Consider the following 23701-nt stretch of genomic DNA (forward strand, 5'->3'; position numbering starts at 1 on the left):
CGCTGGCACATCATCTCAATGACATACTCTGTAAAGTGGTGTTATTTCCTCTATATTGACAAATCATTCGTACTCACATGAAGCTCTCCTCTATTTTCACAATGGTCTTTCCTACAATTACAGTGCCTTCAGAAAGTATTCACACCCCAGGACGTCTTCCACATTATGTTACGTTACAAAGTGGGATAAAAATATATGTCCTTTTTTGTAACTGATCAACACAAAATATTCAGTCAAAGTAGAAGATAAATTTGAAAATTAGTAAAAAAATATTAAAAAACAATATCTTGATTACAGAAGTATTCAACCCCTCGAGTCAATACATGTTAGAATAATGTTTGGCAGTGATTACAGCTACGAGTCTTTCTGGGTACGTCTCTAAGAACATTGCACACCTGGATGATATAATATTTTGCACATTATTCTTAAAATCCTTCAATCTCTGTCCAGTTGGTTGTTGATCATTGCTGGACAGCCATTTAAGTCTTGCCATAGATTTAAGCCGATTTAAGTCAAAACTAACTAGGCCACAGGAATATTCAAAGTCGTCTTGGTAAGCAACTCCAGTGTAAATTTGGCCTTGTGTTTTAGGTTATTGTCCTGCTGAAATGTAAATTTGTCTCCCAGTGTCTGTTGGAAAGCAGACAACCAGGTTAGTTTTACATACCCATAACATAATGCAGCCACCACAATGCTTGAAAATATGAAGAGTGGTACTCAGTAATGTGTTGTGTTGGATTTCCCCAAAAATAACACTTTGTATTCAGGACATATGAGTTATTTGCGCATGTTTTGGAATAAAAACTATTCTGTACAGGCTTCATTCTTTTCACTGTCATTTAGGTTAGTATTGTGAAATAACTACTATGTTGTGGATCCATCTTCAGTTGTCTCCCATCACAGCCATTAAACTCTGTAACTGTTTTAAAGTCACCATTGGCCTCATGGTGAAATCCCTGAGCGGTTTCCTTCCTCTCCGGGAACGCCTATATCTTTATAGTGACTGGGTGTATCGATACACCATCCAAAGTGTAATTAATAACTTCACCATGCTCAAAGAGATATTCAATGTCTGCTTTTTTCTTTACCCATCTACCAAAAGGTGCCCTTTTTGCGAGGCAAACTCCCTCGTCTTTGTGGTTGAATCGGTGTTTGAAATTCACTACTCGACTGAGGGACCTTACAGAGAATTGTATGTGTGGGGTACAGAGATGAGGTAGTCATTCAAAAATGTTAAACACCATTATTGTACACAGAGAGAGTCAAAGGGGTTGAATACTTGACTCAAGACATTTCAGCTTTTTATTTTTAATTAATTTGTAAAAGATGCAATAAAACAATTAATTGCACTTTGACATTATGGGGTATTGTGTGCAGGCCAGTGACACAAAATCTAAATGTAATGCATTTTAAAGTCAGGCTCTAACACAGCAAAATGTGGAAAAAGGGGTGTGAATACTTTCTGAAGGCACTGTACATTTTGAAATGTTGCTCAGCTGTCAGAATGCATCTCTATTTGTTCATTTGTTTTGCCACGGTGGTATTAAGCAGCGGCCCAATATAATGGAAACACTGTAGTTACTCCGTCCAGACCTTTGAAAACTGAATTTAAGACATGAAGACTTAAGGCCTTTAAATCAGATAAATTAATTTCAGACTTTTTAAGGACCCGCAGACCTGTGTAATGTAATCTGTAACATTGGCTAATATGTTAGCTACTCCAATTAATTCAGTGACATTACACAATCACATCTTGCCATAAAGCAGTACAATAAATGTACAGAACGGATCTTTCATGGCATTTGATAGAACAAGGGACATCTGGAAAGAATGTATACATGTGTGGAGCATCTGTATTGATGTTTTTTAGCATATTTTCTTGTCTAGACTCAAGTCACAGAATCGATCTTAAGAGTGTGAAAAATATACACAAGTATGTGGAAATCCCTTAATTTATGGATTCGACTATTTCAGCCACACCCGTTGCTGATGTTCATAAAATCGAGCGCATAGCCATGCAATCTCCATAGACAAACATTGGCAGTAGAATGGCCTTACTGAAGAGCTCAGTGGCTTTCAACGTGCCACCGTCATAGTCAATTCATCAAATGTCTGCCCTGCTAGAGCCGCCCCGGTCAACTGTAAGTGCTGTTATTGTGAAATGGAAACGTCTTAGAGCAACAACGGCTCAGCCGCAAAGTGGTAGGCCACACAAGCTCACAGAACAGGACCGCGAAGTGCTGAAGTACGTTGCGCGTAAAAATCGTCTGTCCTCGGATGTAACACTCACTACCGAGATCCATACTTCCCCTGGAAGCAACGTCAGCACAATAACTGCTCGTCGGGAGCTTCATGAAATGGGTTTCCATGGCCAAGCAGCCGCACATAAGCCTAAGATCACCAGGTGCAATGCCAAGCTTCGGCTGGAGTGGTATAAAGCTTGCCTCCATTGGACTCTGGAGTGATGAATCACGCTTCACCATCTGGCAGTTCGATGGACGAATCTGGGTTTGGCGGATGCCAGGAAAAGGCTACCTGCCCAATTGTAGTGCCAGCTGTAATGTTCGTTGGACTAGGAACAATGGTCTGGGGCTATTTTTCATGGTTCGGGCTAGGCCCCTTATTTCCAGTGCTTCCAACTTTGGGGAAGACCCTTTCCTGTTTCAGTATGACAATGCCCCCATGCACAAAGCAAGGTCCATGCAGAAATGTGTGTGTTGAGATCGGTGTGAAGAACTTGACTGGCCTGCACAGAGCCCTGACCTCAACACCTTTGGGATGAATTGGAACGCCGACTGCCAGCCAGGCCTAATCGTCCAACATCAGTGCCCGATCTCACTAATGCTTGTGGATGAATGGAAGCAAATCCCTGCAGCAATGTTCCAACATTTAGTTGAAAGCCTTCCCAGAAGAGTAGAGGCTGTGATAGCAGCAAAGGGGGACCAATATTAATGCCCATGATTTTGGAACGAGTTGTTCAACAAGGTGTCCACATACTTTTGGTAATGTATCGTATGTCGCACTGGTAATTATTGTGTTTGTGTGCGCGTTTCTCACCTTGCTGGACACCAGCTTGACATTCCCGGAGGCCAGCGCCACAGCTGTGTCGGCCATGACCTCAGCCTTGATGGAACCCAGGCCTCCTGTAGCGCTGGTCTTGATGAAGCTGTCCAGCACCACGTCCAGCAGGTCCGTTATCTACAGAACAGGGACAACAGGACAAACCATAAACTCATCTCCATTAATAGCCCACAGAGGTGTGATGCAACCCAGAACCTTCACCGAAGTTCCCACAGAAGACCTATAGATACTGGGACTTGCACAACGGCCTCAGCGTATGCTTTTCTTTCTGTCTCAAGTCATTTCTCTTTCAGAATGACTTCTCAATACACAAAGCTTTCAGTGGCAAGCATGATAACTGGTGAGAGCTGAAAAGTACAGAGACGTGGACACAGAAGACAGAATCATTTGTAATGAATACATACATTACCTTCAGAAAGTATTCAGACCCCTTGACTTTTTCCACTATTTGCTGTGTTACAGCCTGAATTTAAAATAGATTAAATTTAGATTTTGGGTCACTGGCCTATATACAATACCCCATAATGTCAAAGTGGAATTGTGTTTTTCAAAATGTTGACAAATTATTTCAAAATGAACAGCTGAAATGTATTAGTTAGTAAGTATACAACCCCCCTAAATAAGTTAAGCAGTAAAAATGTGCTTAAAGTCCCTAAATAAGTTAAGCAGTAAAAATGTGCTTAAAGTCCCAAAATAAGTTGCATGGACTCACTGTGTGCAAAAGTGTGTTCAACAAAATAATACTTTTTTTGTTGGACATAAGACTGTAAAAACACCTAGAAATAAGCGCCAAGTGATTTTAATTTAAGAAATCTGTTCCCAAGTATTCCCACGCATAATAGAGAGACACGTGATTATATACAAATGTAAGCAAGGTTTTAAATTATTATGTTTTAGTCAAACATTATATCTGTTAGGGCTTCTTGCAGTCAATTTACAGTCGATAAATGATGTTCCGGGCCCCTGACCATCCGCTCAAGAAGAAAAACAGGCCATGGCTGAATCTAGTTGATGATCCCTGGCATAGGGTGTCCCTGTCCAGTGTCTATAACATCCTGAACAGTGAACTGAATCCTTCAGCCATTTCCCAGTGCATGAATCAGCAGTAGCATTAAGGCAATAACAGACACTGCACAGGCTCAGTAATATTCAATATACCACCCGGTACTCTACCCTGCACCCAAGAGACTGCTGTCCTGTGTACATAGTCATTGAACACTGGTTACTTTAATAATGTGTACATACTGGTTTTACCCACTTCATGTGTACTGTATTCTAGTCATGGCTCATCACTACTGCTGTACACACCTTTTCTATTCATATACTGTCCATACACACTATTTTTATTTCTTAATTTCTTATTTTTAAGATTTGTGTGCATGGTTTTGCTAGGTATTACTTTACTGTTGGAGCTAGAAACAAAAGCATTTCGCTGTACCTGCGATTACATCTGAAAATATGTGATTTGAAATACTGGTTGATACATGGGCTAAAACGCATACAGAGAGGAGAGAGAGACCCCCACCTGTCCTAGACTACCCCAGATCTTAGCCTGGATAGAAGGGTACATCTGCTTCTCGTTGATGGTCATGGTGATGAGCTTGTCCAGGATGGCGGTGACACGTTGGCGCTTGGCGTCGTCGTTGTGCTTACAGAACCTCACCAGGTTGAGCAGCCAGGGGGTCATGTACTCCAGACACAGGTGTTTCAACTCAATACCTAAAACACACATCAGAGAGGATGTTACAGTGTGTGTGTGTGTGTGTGTGTGTGTGTGTGTGTGTGTGTGTGTGTGTGTGTGTGTGTGTGTGTGTGTGTGTGTGTGTGTGTGTGTGTGTGTGCGCATGTCAGCGCATATGTGCGTGTGAGTGAACGTTTGCGTATGTGTGTGGAGGGCAGGAACAAGGATACTGACTAGATTTGCTGAAGCCAGAGATACACTCTTCCAGGAACTCCAGGGTGAGGTGTGGTTCGTTGGCGGCCAGTGTCTTGCTGATGGACACTATGAAGAGGGTGTTGTTTGCAGGGATACACAGGCCCGACGTCTCCAGCAGCTGGCCTTCTATCTTCAGGTTGAATGTGCAGGTCAAGGCACAGAGCAGGTTGTAGGCCGCCGATCTGAAACCAGCACAGACAGAGAGGGAAGGAGATAATAAATAAATAGTACGTAAGTAAGCATCATAGATGTATAATTCAATCATCCCTAAGAAGCCTAATGGTCTGCTCTCATAGTCCCATCAAAATCTATACTAATCACATGACTATTTTCCACTGCTGTGTTTCTGACCTGAGGCTGGGGTCAGAGCTGCCCAGGTTGAGGAGGGCAATGTTGAGCAGGGTCCCCGGCACGTCTTTGGGCCTGATCTTGGTGTGCTGGGGGATGGAGTCCGGCTGGGACAGCTCCCAACGCGTCCTGATGTGGATGATGGACTGGACGATGGCCTCACACTCCTGGTGCATGAAGGTGAGCGGCGTGCCCTGGTTGGCGATGGTAAGCGTGAACTGGTTCTCATCCACCAGGCAGATCTCCTCTATCTCTGAGGCGTAGTAGATGTCGTTGAGGAAGACCGACTGACCCAGGACCCGGGTACGCTCTGCTGACGTCACCTGGACTGCTGTGGAGCCCACCTGGGGACAACAGAGACAGCTCATTGAGACTGAGTCACTATGCTATACGGCCCACAAAAGAGTAACATGGTAAAAAAAAAACATCCATTATCAGCCGGAGTCTGGTTTAGCGGTTGACCCTTCAGACCACATCTACTTCCGGGGGACAAGCATTCAATCCGTTTCAGACATTCCTGTCATTCCTGTCTGTGCCCCTAATTACTTTCAATTACATCCCACAGCCCAAAAAGTATGTAGGAATCATATAACATTATAAATCTACTGACTCCCTCATGTCCTGACCTTGATGGAGACCTTGGTGTCCTTGTGGGCCAGTTTGAGGGCGTTGTGGAACACCTTGAGGTCCTCCTCCAGGGCTAGCGTGGCCGCAGGCAGCTTCTGCTGGTCAGGCTCAACGTACTCAGCAAGCCGCGCTGGTGAATCAATGAACAACAGCTTCTTGCTCCCCTTCAGGCCTGTCAGCAGTCTCTCGTGGTACTTGGTGTACTCCCTCACCCACGTGTTGCAGTTGTAGATGTAGATGGCAGCCACGTTCTCGTAGGCGAAGCCCGGGAACACCACAAACCACTTGGACAGGAAGTCGGTCTTGAAGCGGTTGCTGGGTCCGGCGTGGGTCAGGTCCACAACGATCTCATAGGGCTTGGCGTAGTAGGGCTTCAAGGTCAGCAGCACGTGGTAGATGAGAAGGTCACCGTTGATCTGGCCCGTCTTGAATCTGGGAGGGTAAAGAAGGAGAAGGAGACGTCACAGAAGCAGTGGTGGTTTTCATTGTAATTTAAATAAGGTGCACGAGACAGGAAGTGTGTGTCATGCCAACTGATTGCGTCACAGTTCAACACTTGACTCGGTTGGAAAAAGACAGTGTGAACTGGATTAACAGCAGACATGGGCTCTCAAATCCTCAAAATGTTCTACAGCTGCACCATTCAGCGCATCTTGACTGGCTGCAACACTGCTTGGTATGACAACAGCACCACCCTCGATCGCATGGCGATACAGAGGGTGGTGCGGACAGCCAACTAGTCGTGGCCAAAAGTTAAGAATGACACAAATATTAAATAATATTAAATATTAACTTCCACAAAGTTTGCTGCTTCAGTGTCTAGATATTTTTGTCAGATGTTACTATGGAATACTGAAGTATAATTACAAGGATTTCATAAGTGTCAAAGGCTTTTATTGACAATTACATGAAGTTGATGCAAAGAGTCAATATTTGCAGTGTTGACCCTTCTTTTTCAAGACCTCTGCAATCCGCCCTGGCATGCTGTCAATAACTTCTGGGCCACATCCTGACTGATGGCAGCCCATTCTTGCATAATCAATGCTTGGAGTTTGTCAGAATTTGTGCGGTTTGTGTTTGTCCACCCCCCTCTTGAGGATTGACCACAAGTTCTCAATGGGATTAAGGTCTGGGGAGTTTCCTGGCCATGGACCCAAAATATCAATGTTTTGTTCCCCGAGCCACTTAGCTATCACTTTTGCCTTATGGCAAGGTGCTCCATCATGCTGGAAAAGGCATTGTTCGTCACCAAACTGTTCCTGGATGGTTGGGAGAAGTTGCTCTCGGACAATGTGTTGGTACCATTCTTTATTCATGGATGTGTTCTTAGGCAAAATTGTGAGTGAGCCCACTCCTTTGGCTGAGAAGCAACCACACACATGAATGGTCTCAGGATGCTTTACTGTTGGCATGACACAGGACTGATGGTAGCACTGACCTTGTCTTCTCCAGACAAGCTTTTTTCCGGATGCCCCAATCAATCGGAAAGGGGATTCATCAGAGAAAATGACTTTACCCCCGTCCTCAGCAGTCCAATCCCTGTACCTTTTGCAGAATATCAGTCTGTCCCTGATATTTTTCCTGGAGAGAAGTGGCTTCTTTGCTGCCCTTCTTGACACCAGGCCACCCTCCAAAAGTCTTCACCTCACTGTGTGTGCAGATGCATTCACACCTGCCTGCTGCCATTCCTTATCAAGCTCTGTACTGGTGGTGCCCCGATCCCGCAGCTGAATCAACTTTAGGAGATGGTTCTGGCGCTTGCTGGACTTTCTTGAGCGCCCTGAAGCCTTCTTCACAACAATTGAACCGCTCTCCTTGAAGTTCTTGATGATCCGATAAATGGTTGATTTAGGTGCAATCTTACTGGCAGCAATATTCTTGCCTGTGAAGCCCTTTTTGTGCAAATGAATGATGACGGCACGTGTCTCATTGCAGGTAACCATGTTTGACAGAGGAAGAACAATGATTCCATGCACCACCCTCCTTTTGAAGTGTCCAGTGTTATTCGAACTCAATCAGCATGGCAGAGTGATCGCCAGCCTTGTCCTCATCAACACTCACACCCGTGTTAACTTCTTATGGCTGGGGGGCAGTATTGAGTAGCTTGGATGAATAAGGTGCCCAGAGTAAACTGCCTGCTCCTCAGTCCCAGTTGCTAATTTATGCATATTATTATTAGTATTGGATAGAAACCACCCTGAAGTTTCTAAAACTGTTTGAATGATGTCTGTGAGTATAACAGAACTTATATGGCAGGCAAAAACCTGTCAAAAAATCCAACCAGGAAGTGGGAAATCTGAGGTTTGTAGGTTTTCAAGTCTTTGCCTATCCAAGATAGTGTACATTTGGTCCGATTGCACTTCCTAAGGCTTCCACTGATGTCAACAGTCTTTAGTACCTTGTTTCAGGCTTCTACTGTGAAGGGGGAACGAATAATAGCTGTTTGAACCACACATTTGTGGCCTGCTGGAGGTCATTTTGCAGGGCTCTGGCAGTGCACCTCCTTGCACAAAGGCGGAGGTAGCGGTCCTGCTGCTGGGTTGTTGCCCTCCTACGGCCTCATCCACGTCTCCTGATGTACTGGCCTGTCTCCTGGTAGCGCCTCCATGCTCTGGACACTACGCTGACAGACACAGCAAACCTTTTTGCCACAGCTCGCATTGATGTGCCATCCTGGATGAGCTGCACTACCTGAGCCACTTGTGTGGGTTGTAGACTCCGTCTCATGCTACCACTAGAGTGAAAGCACCGCCAGCATTCAAAAGTGACCAAAACATCAGCCAGGAAGCATATGAACTGAGAAGTGGTCTGTGGGACCACCTGCAAAATCACTCCTGTTTTGGGGGTGTCTTGCTAATTGCCTATAATTTCCACCTGTCTATTCCATTTGCAGAACAGCATGTGGAATTTATTGTCAATCAGTGTTGCTTCCTAAGTGGACAGTTTGATTTCACAGAAGTGTGATTGACTTGGAGTTACATTGTGTTGTTTAAGTGTTCCCTTTATTTTTTTGAGCAGTGTATTTTGGGGGGATTCAGTTCATTTGCATGGCAAAGAGGGACTTTGCAATTAATTGCAATTCATCTGATAACTCTTCATAACATTCTGGAGTATATGCAAATTGCCATCATACTAACTGAGGCAGTAGACTTTGTGAAAATTAATATTTGTGTCATTCTCGAAACTTTTGGCCACGACTGTACATATCCCTGCCATCCAGGACATCTATATCAGGTGGTGTGAAAGGAAGGCCTGGAAATCGTTAAAGACCCCAGCCACCCAAGCCATAGACTGTTCTCTTTGCTTCCAGTCAGCAAGTGGTACCGGTGCATCAAGTCTGACTCCTGAACAGCTTCTATCACCAAGTCATAAGACTGCTAAATAGCTAACAAAATGGCTACACAGACCGAGTTAACCCTTGTATTTTATTTTTGCACCATCTCTATGCACACTCATAGGACTCCACACACATTTCCCTGCACATTGTAAACACTGTATGGTATTGGAACTGACCCTGTATTTTGCTTCTTACTTTCTTGTATTCTTATTTCGTGTGTATTTTTGTTCTCCCTTGTGTTATTTGTAGTGCTACATTGATGTTGATTACTGCATTGTTGGGTTTGGAGCTTGAGAGAAAGGCATTTCACTGTACTTGAGCACGTGACAAACTTGGAACTTGAGTCTGCAAAGACAGAAATTAGAAACAGATAGGAGGAATACTGATGTACAGTAAAATACAGCTTTCAATTAAATATTTGGTTAATAACAGAATTAATACATAATTAAATTAATCTGACCATGCAAGACATTCATTTGTTGAATAACGCTAACCTACAGTAGCATTAGTATGTGATAATGGCACCGGAAGGGATGACTGCCGTTTTATGGGCTCTTAACCAACAATGATATATATTATATTTTTTTTTTTGTTTTTTTAGATATCGCGGAAGGAGATCAGTGTGCCTTGTAAGGATCCGGCGACGAGTGGCTAAAAACTCCCCCCCCCCCAAATCGGTACTATTGGCCAACGTACAATCGCTGGATAATAAAGTGGACGAACACGTATATCCTACCAATGGGACATTAAAAAACGAACATCTTATGTTTCACCAAGTCGTGGCTGAACGACTACATGAATAACATACAGCTGGTGGGTTACACACTGTATCGGACAATCAGAACAGCAGCCTATGGTAAGACAAGGGGTGGCGGTCTATGTATATTTGTAAACAACAGCTGGTGCACGATATCTAAGGACGTCTCGAGGTTTTGATCGCATGAGGTAGAGTATCTCATGATAATCTGCAGACCACACTATCTACCAAGAGAGTTTCCATCTATATTCTTTGTAGCTGTCTATTTACCACCACAAACCGATACTGGCACCAAGACTGCACTCAATGAGTTGTATACAGCCATAAACAAACAGGAAAATGCTCATCCATAGGCGGCGCTCCATGTGTCCGGGGACTTTAATTAAAAGGAAACTTAAATCCGTTTTACCTCATTTCTACCACCATGTTAAATGTGCAACCAGAGGGGGAAAAACTTTAGACCACCTTTACTCCACACACAGAGCAGTACAAAGCTCTCCCTCACCCTCCATCCTCCTCGGTCAATAAAAAAAAAGTGGTCAGATGAAGCAGATGCTAAGCTACAGGACTGTTTTGCAAGCACAAACTGGAATAGGTTCTGGGATTCTTCCAATGCCATTGAGTACACAACATCAGTCACTAGCTTTGTCAATAAGTGCATCGTCGTCCCCAAAGTGACTGTACGTACATACCCCAACCAGAAGCCATGGATTACAGGCAACATCCACACTGAGATATAGGGCAGAGCTGCCGCTTTCAAGGAGCGGGACTCTAACCCGGAAGCTTATAAGAAACCCCGCTATGCCCTCCGACGAACCAGCCAACAGGCAAAGCACCAATACAGGACTAAGATCGAATCGTACCACACCGGCTCCGATGCTCGTCGAGTGTGGCAGGGCTTGTAAACTATTACAGAGTACAAACAGAAGTACAGCCGCGAGCTGCTCAGTGACACGAGCCTACCAGATGAGCTCAATTACTTCTATGCTCGCTTCGAGGCAAGTAACGCTGAAACATGCATGAGAGCATCAGACTGTGTGATCACGCTCTCCGTAGCCGACGCGAGTAAGACCTTCAAATAGGTCAACATTCACAAGGCCGCAGGACCAGACGGACTACCAGGACGTGTACCCCGAGCATGCACTGACCAACTTGCAAGTGTCTTCACTGACATTTTCAACCTCTCCCTATCTGAGTCTGTAATACCAACACCAAGGTAACCTGCCGAAATGACTACCAACTCGAAGCACTCACGTCTGTAGCCATGAAGTGCTTTGAAAGGCTGGTCATGGCTCACATCAACACCATTATCACAGAATCCCTAGACCCACTCCAATTTGCATACCGCCCCAACGGATCATGCCATCTCTATTGCACTCCACACTGACCTCTCCCACCTTGACAAAAGGAACACCTATGTGAGAACGCTATTCATTGACTACAGCTCAGCATTCAACACCATAGTGCCCTCAAAGCTCATCACTAAGCTAAGGACCCTGGTACTAAACACCTCCCTCTGCAACTGGATCCTGGATTTCCTGACAGGCCGCCCCCAGGTGGTAAGGATAGGTAACAACACATCCGCCATGCTGATCCACAACACAGGGGCCACTCAGGGGTGCATGCTCAGTCCCCTCCTGTACTCCCTGTTCACCCAAGACTGCGTGGCCAGGCACGACTCCAACACCATCATTCAGTTTGCAGACGACACAACAGTGGTAGGCCTGATCACCGACAATGACGAGACAGCCTTTAGGGAGGTCAGAGACCTGACCGTGTGGAGCCAGGACAACAACCTCTCCCTCAACGTGATCGAGACAAAGGAGATGAATGTGGACTACAGGAAAAAGTGAACCAAACACACCCCCATTCACATCAACAGGGCTGTAGCAAAGCAGGTTGAGAGTTAAGTTCCTTGTTGTCCACATCACAAACAAACATCCAAGCACACCAAGACAGTCGTGAAGAGGGCACGACAAAACCTATTCCATCTCAGGAGACTGAAAATATTTGGAATGAGTCCTCATATCCTCAAAAGGTTCTACAGCTGCAACATCGAGAGCATCTTGACTGGTATGGCAACTACTCGGCCTCCAACCGCAAGGCACTACAAAGGGTAGTGCGTACCTCCCAGTACATCACAGGGGCCAAGCGTCCTGCCATCCAGGACTTCTATACCAGGCGGTGTCAGAGGAAGGCCATAAAGATTGTCAAAGGCTCCAGCCACCCTAGTCATTAACGGTTCTGCACAGCAAGCGGCACCGGAGGGCCAAGTCTAGGTCCAAGAGGCTTCTAAAAAACAGCTTCTACCCCCAAGCCATAAGACTCCTGAACATCTAATCAAATGGCTACCCAGACTATTTGCATTGCCCCCACCTCTTTTACAGTGCTGCTACTCTGTTTATTATCTATGCATAGTCACTTTAATAACTCTACCTACATGTACAGTTGAAGTCAAAAGTTCACATACACCTTAGCCAAATTCATTTAAACTCAGTTTTTCACAATTCCTGACATTTAATCCTTGTAAATGTTATCTTTCTTAGGTCAGTTAGGATCACCACTTTCTTTTAAGAATGTGAAATGTCAGAATAATAGTAGAGAGAATTATTTATTTCAGCTTTTATTCATTTCATCACATTCCCAGTGAGCAGAAGTTTACATACACTCAATTAGTATTTGGTAGCATTGCCTTTAAATTGTTTAACTAGAGTCAAACGTTTCGGGTAGCCTTCCACAAGCTTCCCACAATAAATTGGGTGAATTTTGGCCAATTTCCCCCTGACAGAGCTGGTGTCACGGAGTCAGGTTTGTAGGCCTCCTTCCTCGCACACGCATTTTCAGTTCTGCCCACAAATTGTTTATAGGATTGAGGTCAGGGCTTTGTGATGGCCACTCCAATACCTTGACTTTGTTGTCCTTAAGCCATTTTGGCACAACTTTTGAAGTATGCTTGGGGTTATTGTCCATTTGGAAAACCCATTTGTGACCAAGCTTTAACTTCCTGAATGATGTCTTGAGATGTTGCTTCAATATATCCACTTAAATATTCCTGCCTCATGATGCTGATTTAGTTTGTGAAGGGCACCAGTCCCTCTTGCAGCAAAGCACCCCCACAACATGATGCTGCCACCCCCGTGCTTCACGGTTGGGATGGTGTTCTTTGGCTTGCAAGCCTCCCCCTTTTTCCTCCAAACATAACGATGGTCATTATGGCTAAACAGTTCTATTTTTATTTCATCAGACCAAAGGACATTTCTCCAAAAAGTAACATTTTTGTCCCACTGTGCAGTTGCAAACCGTAGTCTGGCTTTTTTTTTTAATGGCGGTTTTGGAGCAGTGGCTTCTTCCTTGCTGAGCGGCCTTTCAGGTTATGTCGATATAGGACTCGTTTTACTGTGGATATAGATACTTTTGTACCCGTTTCCTCCAGCATCTTCACAAGGTCCTTTGCTGTTGTTCTGGGATTGATTTGCACTTTTCGCACCAAAGTACGTTCATCTCTAGGAGACAGAACGCGTATCCTTCCTGAGTGGTATGACGGCTGCGTGGTCCCATGGTGTTTATACTTGCGTACTACTGTTTGAACAGATGAACGTGGTATCTTCAGGTGTTTGGAAATGGCTCCCAAGGATGAACCAGACTTGTGGGTGCCTAGAATGTCTTGGCTGATTTCTTTTGATTTTCCCATGATGTCAAGCAAAGAGGCACTAAGTTTGAAGGTAGGCCTTGAAATACATCCACAGGTACACCTCCAATTGACTCAAATGATGTCAATTAGCCTATCAAAAGCTTCTGAAGCCATGACATCATTTCTGGAGTGGTTGAAAAGCGAGTTTTAATGACTCCAACATAAGTGTATGTAAACTTCCGACTGTACATATTACCTCAATTACCTCGACTAACTGGTGCTCCCTCACATTGTACCAGTACCCCCTGTATATAGCCTTGCTATTGTTATTTTACTGCTGCTCTTTGTTACTTTTATTTATTTTCTTTTTAGGTATTTTTCTTAAAATTACATTGTTGGTTTATGGGCTTGTAAGTAAGCATTTCACTAAGGTCTACATGTTGTATTTGGCGCATGTGACAAATACAATTTGATTAGTAATTATAACAAACACTTCTCGTCTCCAAGACAACAACATGTTTCCACTCCTCTCAACAGCCCACCTGTTGTAGGGTGTTAACCATAGTGCTTTCTCTCTGGCTTCTGTGTGACCAAGCTAATCATCACACACACACACAAACTGATATACAGGTAACTTCCAAAATAAAGGAAACACTAACATAAATCATCTTAATAGGGCATTGGGCCAGAAAAGCTCCAATGCACCTTGGTAAAGTTGGCATAGATTCTACAAGTGTCTGGAACTCTATTGGAGGGATGCGACGCCATTCTTCCACGAGAAATTCCATAATTTGGTGTTTTGTAGATGGTGGTGGAAAACACTGTCTCAGTCACGGCTCCAGAATATCCCATAAGTGTTCAATAGGGTTGAGATCTGGTGACTGAGACAGCCATGCCATATGGTTTACATAATTTTCATGCTCATCAAACCATTCAGTGACCACTCGTGCCCTGTGGATGGGGACATAGCCATGGTAGCCAAAATAATGGGAAAGATAATGGCCTGCCCAGCATTTTTATACATGACCCTAAGCATGATGGGGGTGTTAATTGCTTAATTAAATCAGGAAGCACACCTGTGTAGATTCAAGTGCTTTCAATATACTTTGTATCCTTCGTTTACTCAAGTGTTTCCGTTATTTTGGAAGTTACAGTTAGCTTCAAATAAAGCAGCAAAGGAGAAGTAAGAGCGGTACAGGAAACATATCATTACTGTGCGAGCGTGACAAAGGCTTGAATGCTTCTCACACCCCTTTTTTCCCCCCCAGACATTTCTCTTCTATAAAATTGCTCACAGATACAGGTGTTAAAAAAAAAAAATCTTGCCTGGCTTCTCCTGTGTTACGAAGTACCACAAACAAACTTGTCAACTCCGTCAAGGTAAGTGACATTAACATATTTAAGAACAGAAAAAAGTTTGGAAATAGTCCTTTTTTTCTTCTTTTTTTTTTTAATACAAAATTGTATAGTCTATTATTTTGAGAACCTAACTATAAGGAAATTCAATAGTGAGATTTTGTTCATCATACCCAGAATCTATATTGACCAGAATCGCTTGAGCTACATTTTCTGGGAGATAGAAATTGTATAATATCAGTAAAGAAAATAAAAATGTGCTGGCCTAAACTGGAAGTGAACATCGATCATCAATGATCTAAAATATATTCTGAATGATAATGGTTCAGATGAATCAAGACGTGAAATCTCAGATGAGAGCATTGATCTCCGACTGCTGATTGAATCAGACAGTATGGAAACTGACTCACATGAAATCACAATAGGAACTGTTACAAAGAAAATAAGCACAAATTGAGATCCTATTATACTTTGAGAGTCACCAGTCAACCTCACTCTTTTTCTCACTCTTTCCCGATAGAAATATGAATGGCTCCCAGGTCTGCCTCTTGCTGTACAGTGTAGTACTAATGGGATATGGGGCTAACCCTGACACAACCATGGGACCATCTGTAACTACAGGTTTAACCACAGCAACAAATCAAACCTCAACACACTCCACTAGGGCAACATCTGGAACCAACATCCCAGCAACCACCAACACACCATCCAGAGCCTACACTAAGGCCCATCCCAATCCCTGTGCCGACTGTCTGCTTAAGGAGATGGATGCCACCATCCTGCTGATAGTGACGGGTTGCCTGGTGGTCCTGTGTACCATCCTGCTGGTCTCCACCGTGGTGCTGTTATACCAGGTGTTCCACCTGAAGCACCAGCTATGTAGCAGAACCATCAGCAGCCGCCCCACCCGCAGCAACGTAGACCTGGTGAGTGGTTCTGGGCACTGGGGCACTGGGCAGAAGACCAAGGAGAGGCCTGGCTCTGAGCCCAGTGAGACCAGCCTGATGATGCCAGAGCTCAGACAGACGCAGGATGGGGAGAGGGGCAAGGAAGAGGAGCCAGAGAAGGAAGTCAAGGAGCAAGGGAAAGATGAGACGGCGAAAGCCACGCCCAAGAAGAAAGAGGAGGCAGCCACAGCTAACGTCCGGAAGTGCTGAAAATGGAGCGTCGACCCCCAGCCAGGAGAGCCCAGTCACCAACAACCAGCCTGCAGAGCCCTCTGACCCCGCAGCCACAACAGCCTCTCCTTCCTCCCAGCCCTCCAGTGATGTGGTGGTGGGGTGAGTGGCGCACTCATGGTGACCTTCTCAGACCGCATACTGATTGGTACAGCACAGTTTTATACAACAGCTTCTATTGACATGCCCTAAAGAGACCATCTGCTTTCGCACTGACAGGTGTTTGTGTAGACAAATAGAGTGATTTTTCAATACCACAGTAGCTTTATACACCATGTTTGCATTCTCATTCAAAACTTATGAAATAATTACTGTTATGATAATGTAATACACATTCATGTACAAGAAGAAGTTGACTATAATGTGAATGTTTGATATTTGTATTAATTTGTATTTGTGCAAAACAAAAATACATATTTGTTCAAATGTAGAGCATTCCTCAGTGTCACTGATCAGAGGACTTGTATTTTGTCTAGTGGATATATCCCAGCTTGCTTGTTGTCACATTTCATCTCCCATTTCCCTCACTTCTTTTTTAGACATTCTAAATGCAATAGAAATGCTGTTAATATTACAAAAGCAGAAACAACCACCACCACCAGCACTGAACTGTAGTATCAGGTCAAGTAAAGAGACTGCATTAAGAGGATTTTAAGCAACAAAGCTCTTCCAGAAACACTCACAATGTATTACTACAATTCAACATCACTTTCTTGGTCTTTTCTCTACAGTAAAGAAGAATTCACATGTTTCTACTCTAGCTCCATCTATCCTTTGTATACAACAATAAAGCATTACGACACCTTGTCAAGTGCTTCCTGAGTGCTTCTCTGCTACAGAGAGTGTGTCTGAGAGACAGCTAAATGTGTGTGTGAGAGAGTGTGCAAGACCATCCATTACAGAGCGTGTGAGGCTGGGCATTAGTAAGCAGAGTGAGTCCGTCTCTCTGCTGGGCAGTACCACTGGGATCTCAAAGAATGCCCTGTTTTCACTGACCAGAGAGGGAAAAAAACAACAAAGCAGCACAAAACCCCATTCTAAACTTCCACACCGCCACGGATCCCTTCTTTGTGTTCCCAGCGTCTTTCCGAGATATTTATTCAGCTACTTATGGCTGACAACATGATGAATGCGTGGATGTATTGCATGCCAAGTCTAAAATGGGTTGTCCGTGATGACATAATACTGACACTAACATCAATCCAGATGCAAAGGTTTTCCATTACAGCAATATTTGTAGAGGGGGCCTTCAAAATTGGGTACATAACTATCATAGTAAATATGAAAAACATTGCTGTGCCATAACAAAATCAATTCACTTCCATGGTGCAGTGAGTCAGTGGAATTATATTGGTAGTGCTAGTTTAATACAGAGAAATGGAAAGAGGAAGGTGTGGGGAGAGAGAGAGACAGGAAGAGATTTATTTGAATGAGTGAAAGGATAGTGATTATGAAACATTGGCGTCAGCAGTCCCCAGCTCCTCAGTCATCAATAGCTATGAGCCGCTCTGCATCCCTCTACTCTACTCCCCTCCCACTTTCCCCCTCCCCAAGACACACACTCTTCCCTGCACAGAGCCGGCAGTGGCTGCTCAAGCAGTAGGAGCTTACACTGTTTAATGCTCCCTGCATCACTGAACCTAAAGGATAGAAGAAGAGACAGATCCTCCTAACAGTCCATCCTTCAGAGAAGAAAGAGGGATGAAGGACAAAACCAGGGGACAAAACAGCCTCAAAAGGTAAGAAGGGAAAAGGAAGAGAGCGTTAAAAACAGTGAATGAGCGAAAACCGGTCAAACACAGGAAAATCCCTCATCAGCATTGCAGCAGCCACTCCAGTGTTTCAGGAGACAAAGGCAGGAGATCAGCCTGGGCTGGGGACCACAGAGGAGAGGAGAGACTGGAATGCAAAGATGAGGAAAAGGTGAGTGTCTCTACTCTCACACACCGATTGAATCAAATAGAAAAATCAAGAAAGTAGCAATGCACACACACACAACCTTACATACATGACCGTGGTGCTACAGTAACAATATCTGCACTGCTCACAATACATCATCTCTGACTCTGGCTTGCTGTGGGACTGGCCGGTGTCTGTCCTCTCCATAGTAATTTATAATACCCATCTAGTCAGCCTGTTCTAGTAGGAACAACTCCCTGCTCAATAGCTGACACTCACTAACTGGGCTATATATTGAACAGGCTAATTAACATCAGTGAAATGGGACAGCAGGGAATTCCCACCTCAAGCGAACTACAACCATCTTCTAAAAGGTATCCCCTACAGACTAATAACCCAAGCCAATCAGAACATCCTCTTCAAAACAATCTACAAGCCATTGTAGTCAAAGCATGACACTGCCCACTAGTCTGTTGCTAGGGAGGATGGGGGAACTCCCTAAATAAATAGGTCCCGGACTGTAGGCGTTGAAGACAAACGTTTAAACCCTACTCACATACTGTGTTGCATGCATGAGCATGCTGGATAAGGTATATCTGCAGCACTGCGACTGAGTGCATCTCTACACACACTGCCTGATTACTATACCTGCATAATTATAGAGGTCACAGTCATACATGTTCAGGTGTGGTGGTACAGTGCATGCACTGCCTCCATGTGCCAGATATTAGGGAGCCTCCATGGGAGAGAGAGGTGCAGAGCAGAGTGGGAGAGAGAGAGGTGCAGAGCAGAGTGGGAGAGAGAGAGGTGCAGAGCAGAGTGGGAGAGAGAGAGGTGCAGAGCAGAGTGGGAGAGAGAGAGGTGCAGAGCAGAGTGGGAGAGAGAGAGGTGCAGAGCAGAGTGGGAGAGAGAGAGGTGCAGAGCAGAGTGGGAGAGAGAGAGGTGCAGAGCAGAGTGGGAGAGAGAGAGGTGCAGAGCAGAGTGGGAGAGAGAGAGGTGCAGAGCAGAGTGGGAGAGAGAGAGGTGCAGAGCAGAGTGGGAGAGAGAGAGGTGCAGAGCAGAGTGGGAGAGAGAGAGGTGCAGAGCAGAGTGGGAGAGAGAGAGGTGCAGAGCAGAGTGGGAGAGAGAGAGGTGCAGAGCAGAGTGGGAGAGAGAGAGGTGCAGAGCAGAGTGGGAGAGAGAGAGGTGCAGAGCAGAGTGGGAGAGAGAGAGGTGCAGAGCAGAGTGGGAGAGAGAGAGGTGCAGAGCAGAGTGGGAGAGAGAGAGGTGCAGAGCAGAGTGGGAGAGAGAGAGGTGCAGAGCAGAGTGGGAGAGAGAGAGGTGCAGAGCAGAGTGGGAGAGAGAGAGGTGCAGAGCAGAGTGGGAGAGAGAGAGGTGCAGAGCAGAGTGGGAGAGAGAGAGGTGCAGAGCAGAGTGGGAGAGAGAGAGGTGCAGAGCAGAGTGGGAGAGAGAGAGGTGCAGACCAGAGCGGGAGAGAGAGAGGCGCAGACCAGAGCGGGAGAGAGAGAGGCGCAGAGCAGAGCGGGAGAGAGAGAGGCGCAGAGCAGAGCGGGAGAGAGAGAGGTGCAGAGCAGAGCGGGAGAGAGAGAGGTGCAGAGCAGAGCGGGAGAGAGAGAGGCGCAGACCAGAGCGGGAGAGAGAGAGGCGCAGAGCAGAGCGGGAGAGAGAGAGGCGCAGAGCAGAGCGGGAGAGAGAGAGGCGCAGAGCAGAGCGGGAGAGAGAGAGGCGCAGAGCAGAGCGGGAGAGAGAGAGGCGCAGAGCAGAGCGGGAGAGAGAGAGGCGCAGAGCAGAACGGGAGAGAGAGAGGCGCAGAGCAGAACGGGAGAGAGAGAGGCGCAGAGCAGAACGGGAGAGAGAGAGGCGCAGAGCAGAACGGGAGAGAGAGAGGCGCAGAGCAGAACGGGAGAGAGAGAGGCGCAGAGCAGAACGGGAGAGAGAGAGGCGCAGAGCAGAACGGGAGAGAGAGAGGCGCAGAGCAGAACGGGAGAGAGAGAGGCGCAGAGCAGAACGGGAGAGAGAGAGGCGCAGAGCAGAACGGGAGAGAGAGAGGCGCAGAGCAGAACGGGAGAGAGAGAGGCGCAGAGCAGAACGGGAGAGAGAGAGGCGCAGAGCAGAACGGGAGAGAGAGAGGCGCAGAGCAGAACGGGAGAGAGAGAGGCGCAGAGCAGAACGGGAGAGAGAGAGGCGCAGAGCAGAACGGGAGAGAGAGAGGCGCAGAGCAGAACGGGAGAGAGAGAGGCGCAGAGCAGAACGGGAGAGAGAGAGGCGCAGAGCAGAACGGGAGAGAGAGAGGCGCAGAGCAGAACGGGAGAGAGAGAGGCGCAGAGCAGAACGGGAGAGAGAGAGGCGCAGAGCAGAACGGGAGAGAGAGAGGCGCAGAGCAGAGCGGGAGAGAGAGAGGTGCAGAGCAGAGTGGGAGAGAGAGAGGTGCAGAGCAGAATGGGAGAGAGAGAGGTGCAGAGCAGAATGGGAGAGAGAGAGGTGCAGAGCAGAATGGGAGAGAGAGAGGTGCAGAGCAGAATGGGAGAGAGAGAGGTGCAGAGCAGAATGGGAGAGAGAGAGGTGCAGAGCAGAATGGGAGAGAGAGAGGTGCAGAGCAGAATGGGAGAGAGAGAGGTGCAGAGCAGAATGGGAGAGAGAGAGGTGCAGAGCAGAATGGGAGAGAGAGAGGTGCAGAGCAGAATGGGAGAGAGAGAGGTGCAGAGCAGAATGGGAGAGAGAGAGGTGCAGAGCAGAGTGGGAGAGAGAGAGGTGCAGAGCAGAGTGGGAGAGAGAGAGGTGCAGAGCAGAGTGGGAGAGAGAGAGGTGCAGAGCAGAGTGGGAGAGAGAGAGGCAGAGCAGAATGGGAGAGAGAGGGGCAGAGCAGAATGGGAGAGAGAGGGGCAGAGCAGAATGGGAGAGAGAGGGGCAGAGCAGAATGGGAGAGAGAGAGGTGCAGAGCAGAATGGGAGAGAGAGGTGCAGAGCAGAACGGGAGAGAGAGGTGCAGAGCAGAACGGGAGAGAGAGGTGCAGAGCAGAACGGGAGAGAGAGGTGCAGAGCAGAACGGGAGAGAGAGGTGCAGAGCAGAATGGGAGAGAGAGGTGCAGAGCAGAATGGGAGAGAGAGGTGCAGAGCAGAATGGGAGAGAGAGGTGCAGAGCAGAGTGGGAGAGAGAGGTGCAGAGCAGAGTGGGAGAGAGAGGTGCAGAGCAGAATGGGAGAGAGAGGTGCAGAGCAGAATGGGAGAGAGAGGTGCAGAGCAGAATGGGAGAGAGAGGTGCAGAGCAGAATGGGAGAGAGAGGGGCAGAGCAGAATGGGAGAGAATGAGATCTGAACTGTGGTCTCGAGTCTGTTCAGCAGCCTCTACTCCACTACTGCAGTCTGCCTCATTCATTCACACTGCTAGTTCTTGGTCTACTACCTACGTGGACTATAGGGTTTTACTACTAGATGCTGCTGATATGTAGCCTAGCTAATAAAGTGGGTTTGCCATCATGTTTCTAACCCATTCCTCCTGTGTTTCAAGGCGTGTGCTACTGATGCCCCCCAGTGGCCCTCCCCACGGTGTGGCCGTGCTATGGCTGTTGATGCTGCTGTGTCTCCAGGCCCTGGCTGTCTGCCCCCCCATGTGTACCTGTAACCGCAGCCACAGAGAGGTGGACTGTTCCTGGAGGGGCCTGAGGATGCTGCCCCTGGGCCTGCAGCACAACCTGCACTCCCTCAACCTGTCTCACAACCGCATCCACGACCTGGACGGCCAGCTGAGTACCTTCGCCCACCTCCGAACCCTGGACCTGTCCCACAACAGGCTGGTCCGCCTGCCCACCGACCTGCCAAAGGCACTGTGGGAGCTCCACGCTGCAGCCAACCACATCCACCTACTGGACAAGAATGACACGGCCTACCAGTGGAACCTGCGGGTCCTAGACCTGTCCAACAATAAGCTGGAGCGGGCCGTGTTCATCAACAACACCCTGACCAGCCTACGCCTGCTCAACTTCAGCCACAACCACTTCTGGACCGTGCCCACCAACATGCCCGCCAGCTTGGAGACCGTAGACCTGTCCCACAACTCCCTGGTGCAGATCCTGCCTGGCACGCTGAACCGGATGTCCAGGCTGACCACCTTCTACCTGCACTCCAACCGCTTCTCCTCTGTGGGCCCTGAGGCCTTCAGCCAGCTGGGCAGCCTGAGCCTCCTCTCCCTGGGGGACAACCCCTGGGCCTGTGAGCACCAGACCAACATCACCCACCTGCTGGCCTGGCTCCAGCACACTTTCACCCGTGTGCTTGGCTGCCCCTGCCACACTCAACCCGTCTGTGGAGAGCCCCACCCGGCCAGGACTGGTGGGTGGCACTTTGCCTCCTACACTCAGCCTCCCCTGGCTGCTGGTACTCAGGAGGAGCTGAGCCACCCTCCTCCCCCAGAGGCCCTCACCAGGTGGCCTTGGTACCTGTCCGAGTCTGCCCTGCTCAACACCCAGCTCCACACCAGGAGAGGCCCAGGACGCCCCAGTGGACCAGAGAACAACAACCTCTTCACAGACCACTACCCGTTCACCTCAACCCCTCTGGCCATTTCCACCCTGCCCACTGACAGGTCCCACACTGACAGCAGCACGTCAAACACAGACGACACCTACATAACAGACACAACCTTTACTACTGACAGCATCTACACCACAGATACAGCCTTCACCACTAACAACCCCTCTACCATCACAAGGAGAACGGCCACCCTCCGCACCAGGAGTGTCAAGAGGGCCAACCAGGGTGGCTCCCCGGACCACAACACCAGCCCAGGCCCCAGGTCTACACTCCCACTAGTACTGAACCTGTGGCTCCTCCTGACTCTCACCCTGTACGTTCTCTGAAAGTTAAATTAAAATGTCTGGAGTTAATGTCCTTGTCAGTCTATTGGACAACTGCACAAACATACACGAATGAGTGTCATTAAACCAACATTCTGTTTTCTTACCATTCTGAATACTGTGTCAGACACTATCTCTCAAATGCACTCTTCTGCATGACTAATCAATAACATATGACATGCACAGGTAGCATCGATGTACATTTTACACTACCAGTCTACCACTGTACACATCATTATTGGGATGTTGAAAAAAGATGCTTTAGTGTTCACTATCTGCATAACTCTGTTTTCATCGTTAACTTCTAATAGTTCCTTAATGGCCCTGACTTCACCTCCGATGTGTTGACTATTAAACAGAGTTATTTCCAACCATTCTATAGGCTATGACCTTGACTCAGCAGCAGGTGGCACCATACTGTACCTTTGTTTCTATTGGCACCACAGTGTGTGTGTGTGTGTGTGTGTGTGTGTGTGTGTGTGTGTGTGTGTGTGTGTGTGTGTGTGTGTGTGTGTGTGTGTGTGTGTGTGTGTGTGTGTGTGTGTGTGTGTGTGTGTGTGTGTGTGTGTGTGAGAGAGAGAGAGAATGTCTATGGGCTGTAGATGAGTGGATCTCAGGTAGAGACAGCATTGTGAACTTAAATTGGTAAGGCTCAACAAAAATACTGGCCATACCCCTGAGGTTCGCTGCCAATGGTCA

The 23701-nt window shown here is 46.9% G+C and overlaps 2 protein-coding genes and 1 pseudogene across 3 annotated transcripts; 2 read left to right on the forward strand and 1 right to left on the reverse strand.

Moving 5' to 3' along the window:
• Positions 1-23701, reverse strand: part of LOC129868641 (neurofibromin-like) — an 82961-nt pseudogene that overhangs the window by 17754 nt on the left and 41506 nt on the right.
• On the forward strand, positions 5462-17058 carry LOC129868644 (uncharacterized). Of its 2 annotated transcripts, XR_008761789.1 has the most exons (3): positions 5462-5545; positions 9931-15097; positions 15594-17058. XR_008761789.1 is itself a non-coding variant. In XM_055942804.1 (2 exons), exon 2 carries the CDS (start codon positions 15598-15600, stop codon positions 16228-16230), a length of 633 nt encoding a protein of 210 aa, XP_055798779.1. In that variant the 5' UTR covers positions 15005-15097; positions 15594-15597; the 3' UTR covers positions 16231-17058. The 2 variants fall into 2 exon arrangements, 1 of the variants encoding a protein (XP_055798779.1); XM_055942804.1 differs by lacking the exon at positions 5462-5545 and having other exon boundaries at positions 15005-15097.
• On the forward strand, positions 17748-23378 carry LOC129868643 (oligodendrocyte-myelin glycoprotein-like). Its single transcript, XM_055942803.1, has 2 exons — positions 17748-18174; positions 21658-23378. The coding sequence occupies exons 1-2, from the start codon at positions 18029-18031 to the stop codon at positions 23003-23005; spliced, it is 1494 nt and encodes a 497-aa protein (XP_055798778.1). The 5' UTR covers positions 17748-18028; the 3' UTR covers positions 23006-23378.

Source organism: Salvelinus fontinalis, chromosome 13 (assembly GCF_029448725.1).
Source record: "Salvelinus fontinalis isolate EN_2023a chromosome 13, ASM2944872v1, whole genome shotgun sequence".
In the NCBI taxonomy this organism is placed as follows: domain Eukaryota; kingdom Metazoa; phylum Chordata; class Actinopteri; order Salmoniformes; family Salmonidae; genus Salvelinus; species Salvelinus fontinalis.

Bases quoted from the DNA above. Each gene is read 5' to 3' on its own strand.
- LOC129868644 (XM_055942804.1), top strand. From the start codon at position 15,598: ATGAATGGCTCCCAGGTCTGCCTCTTGCTGTACAGTGTAGTACTAATG.
- LOC129868643 (XM_055942803.1), top strand. From the start codon at position 18,029: ATGAGCGAAAACCGGTCAAACACAGGAAAATCCCTCATCAGCATTGCA. The intron at 18,175-21,657 runs GTGAGTGTCTCT...CTGTGTTTCAAG, and splicing joins AATGCAAAGATGAGGAAAAG to GCGTGTGCTACTGATGCCCC.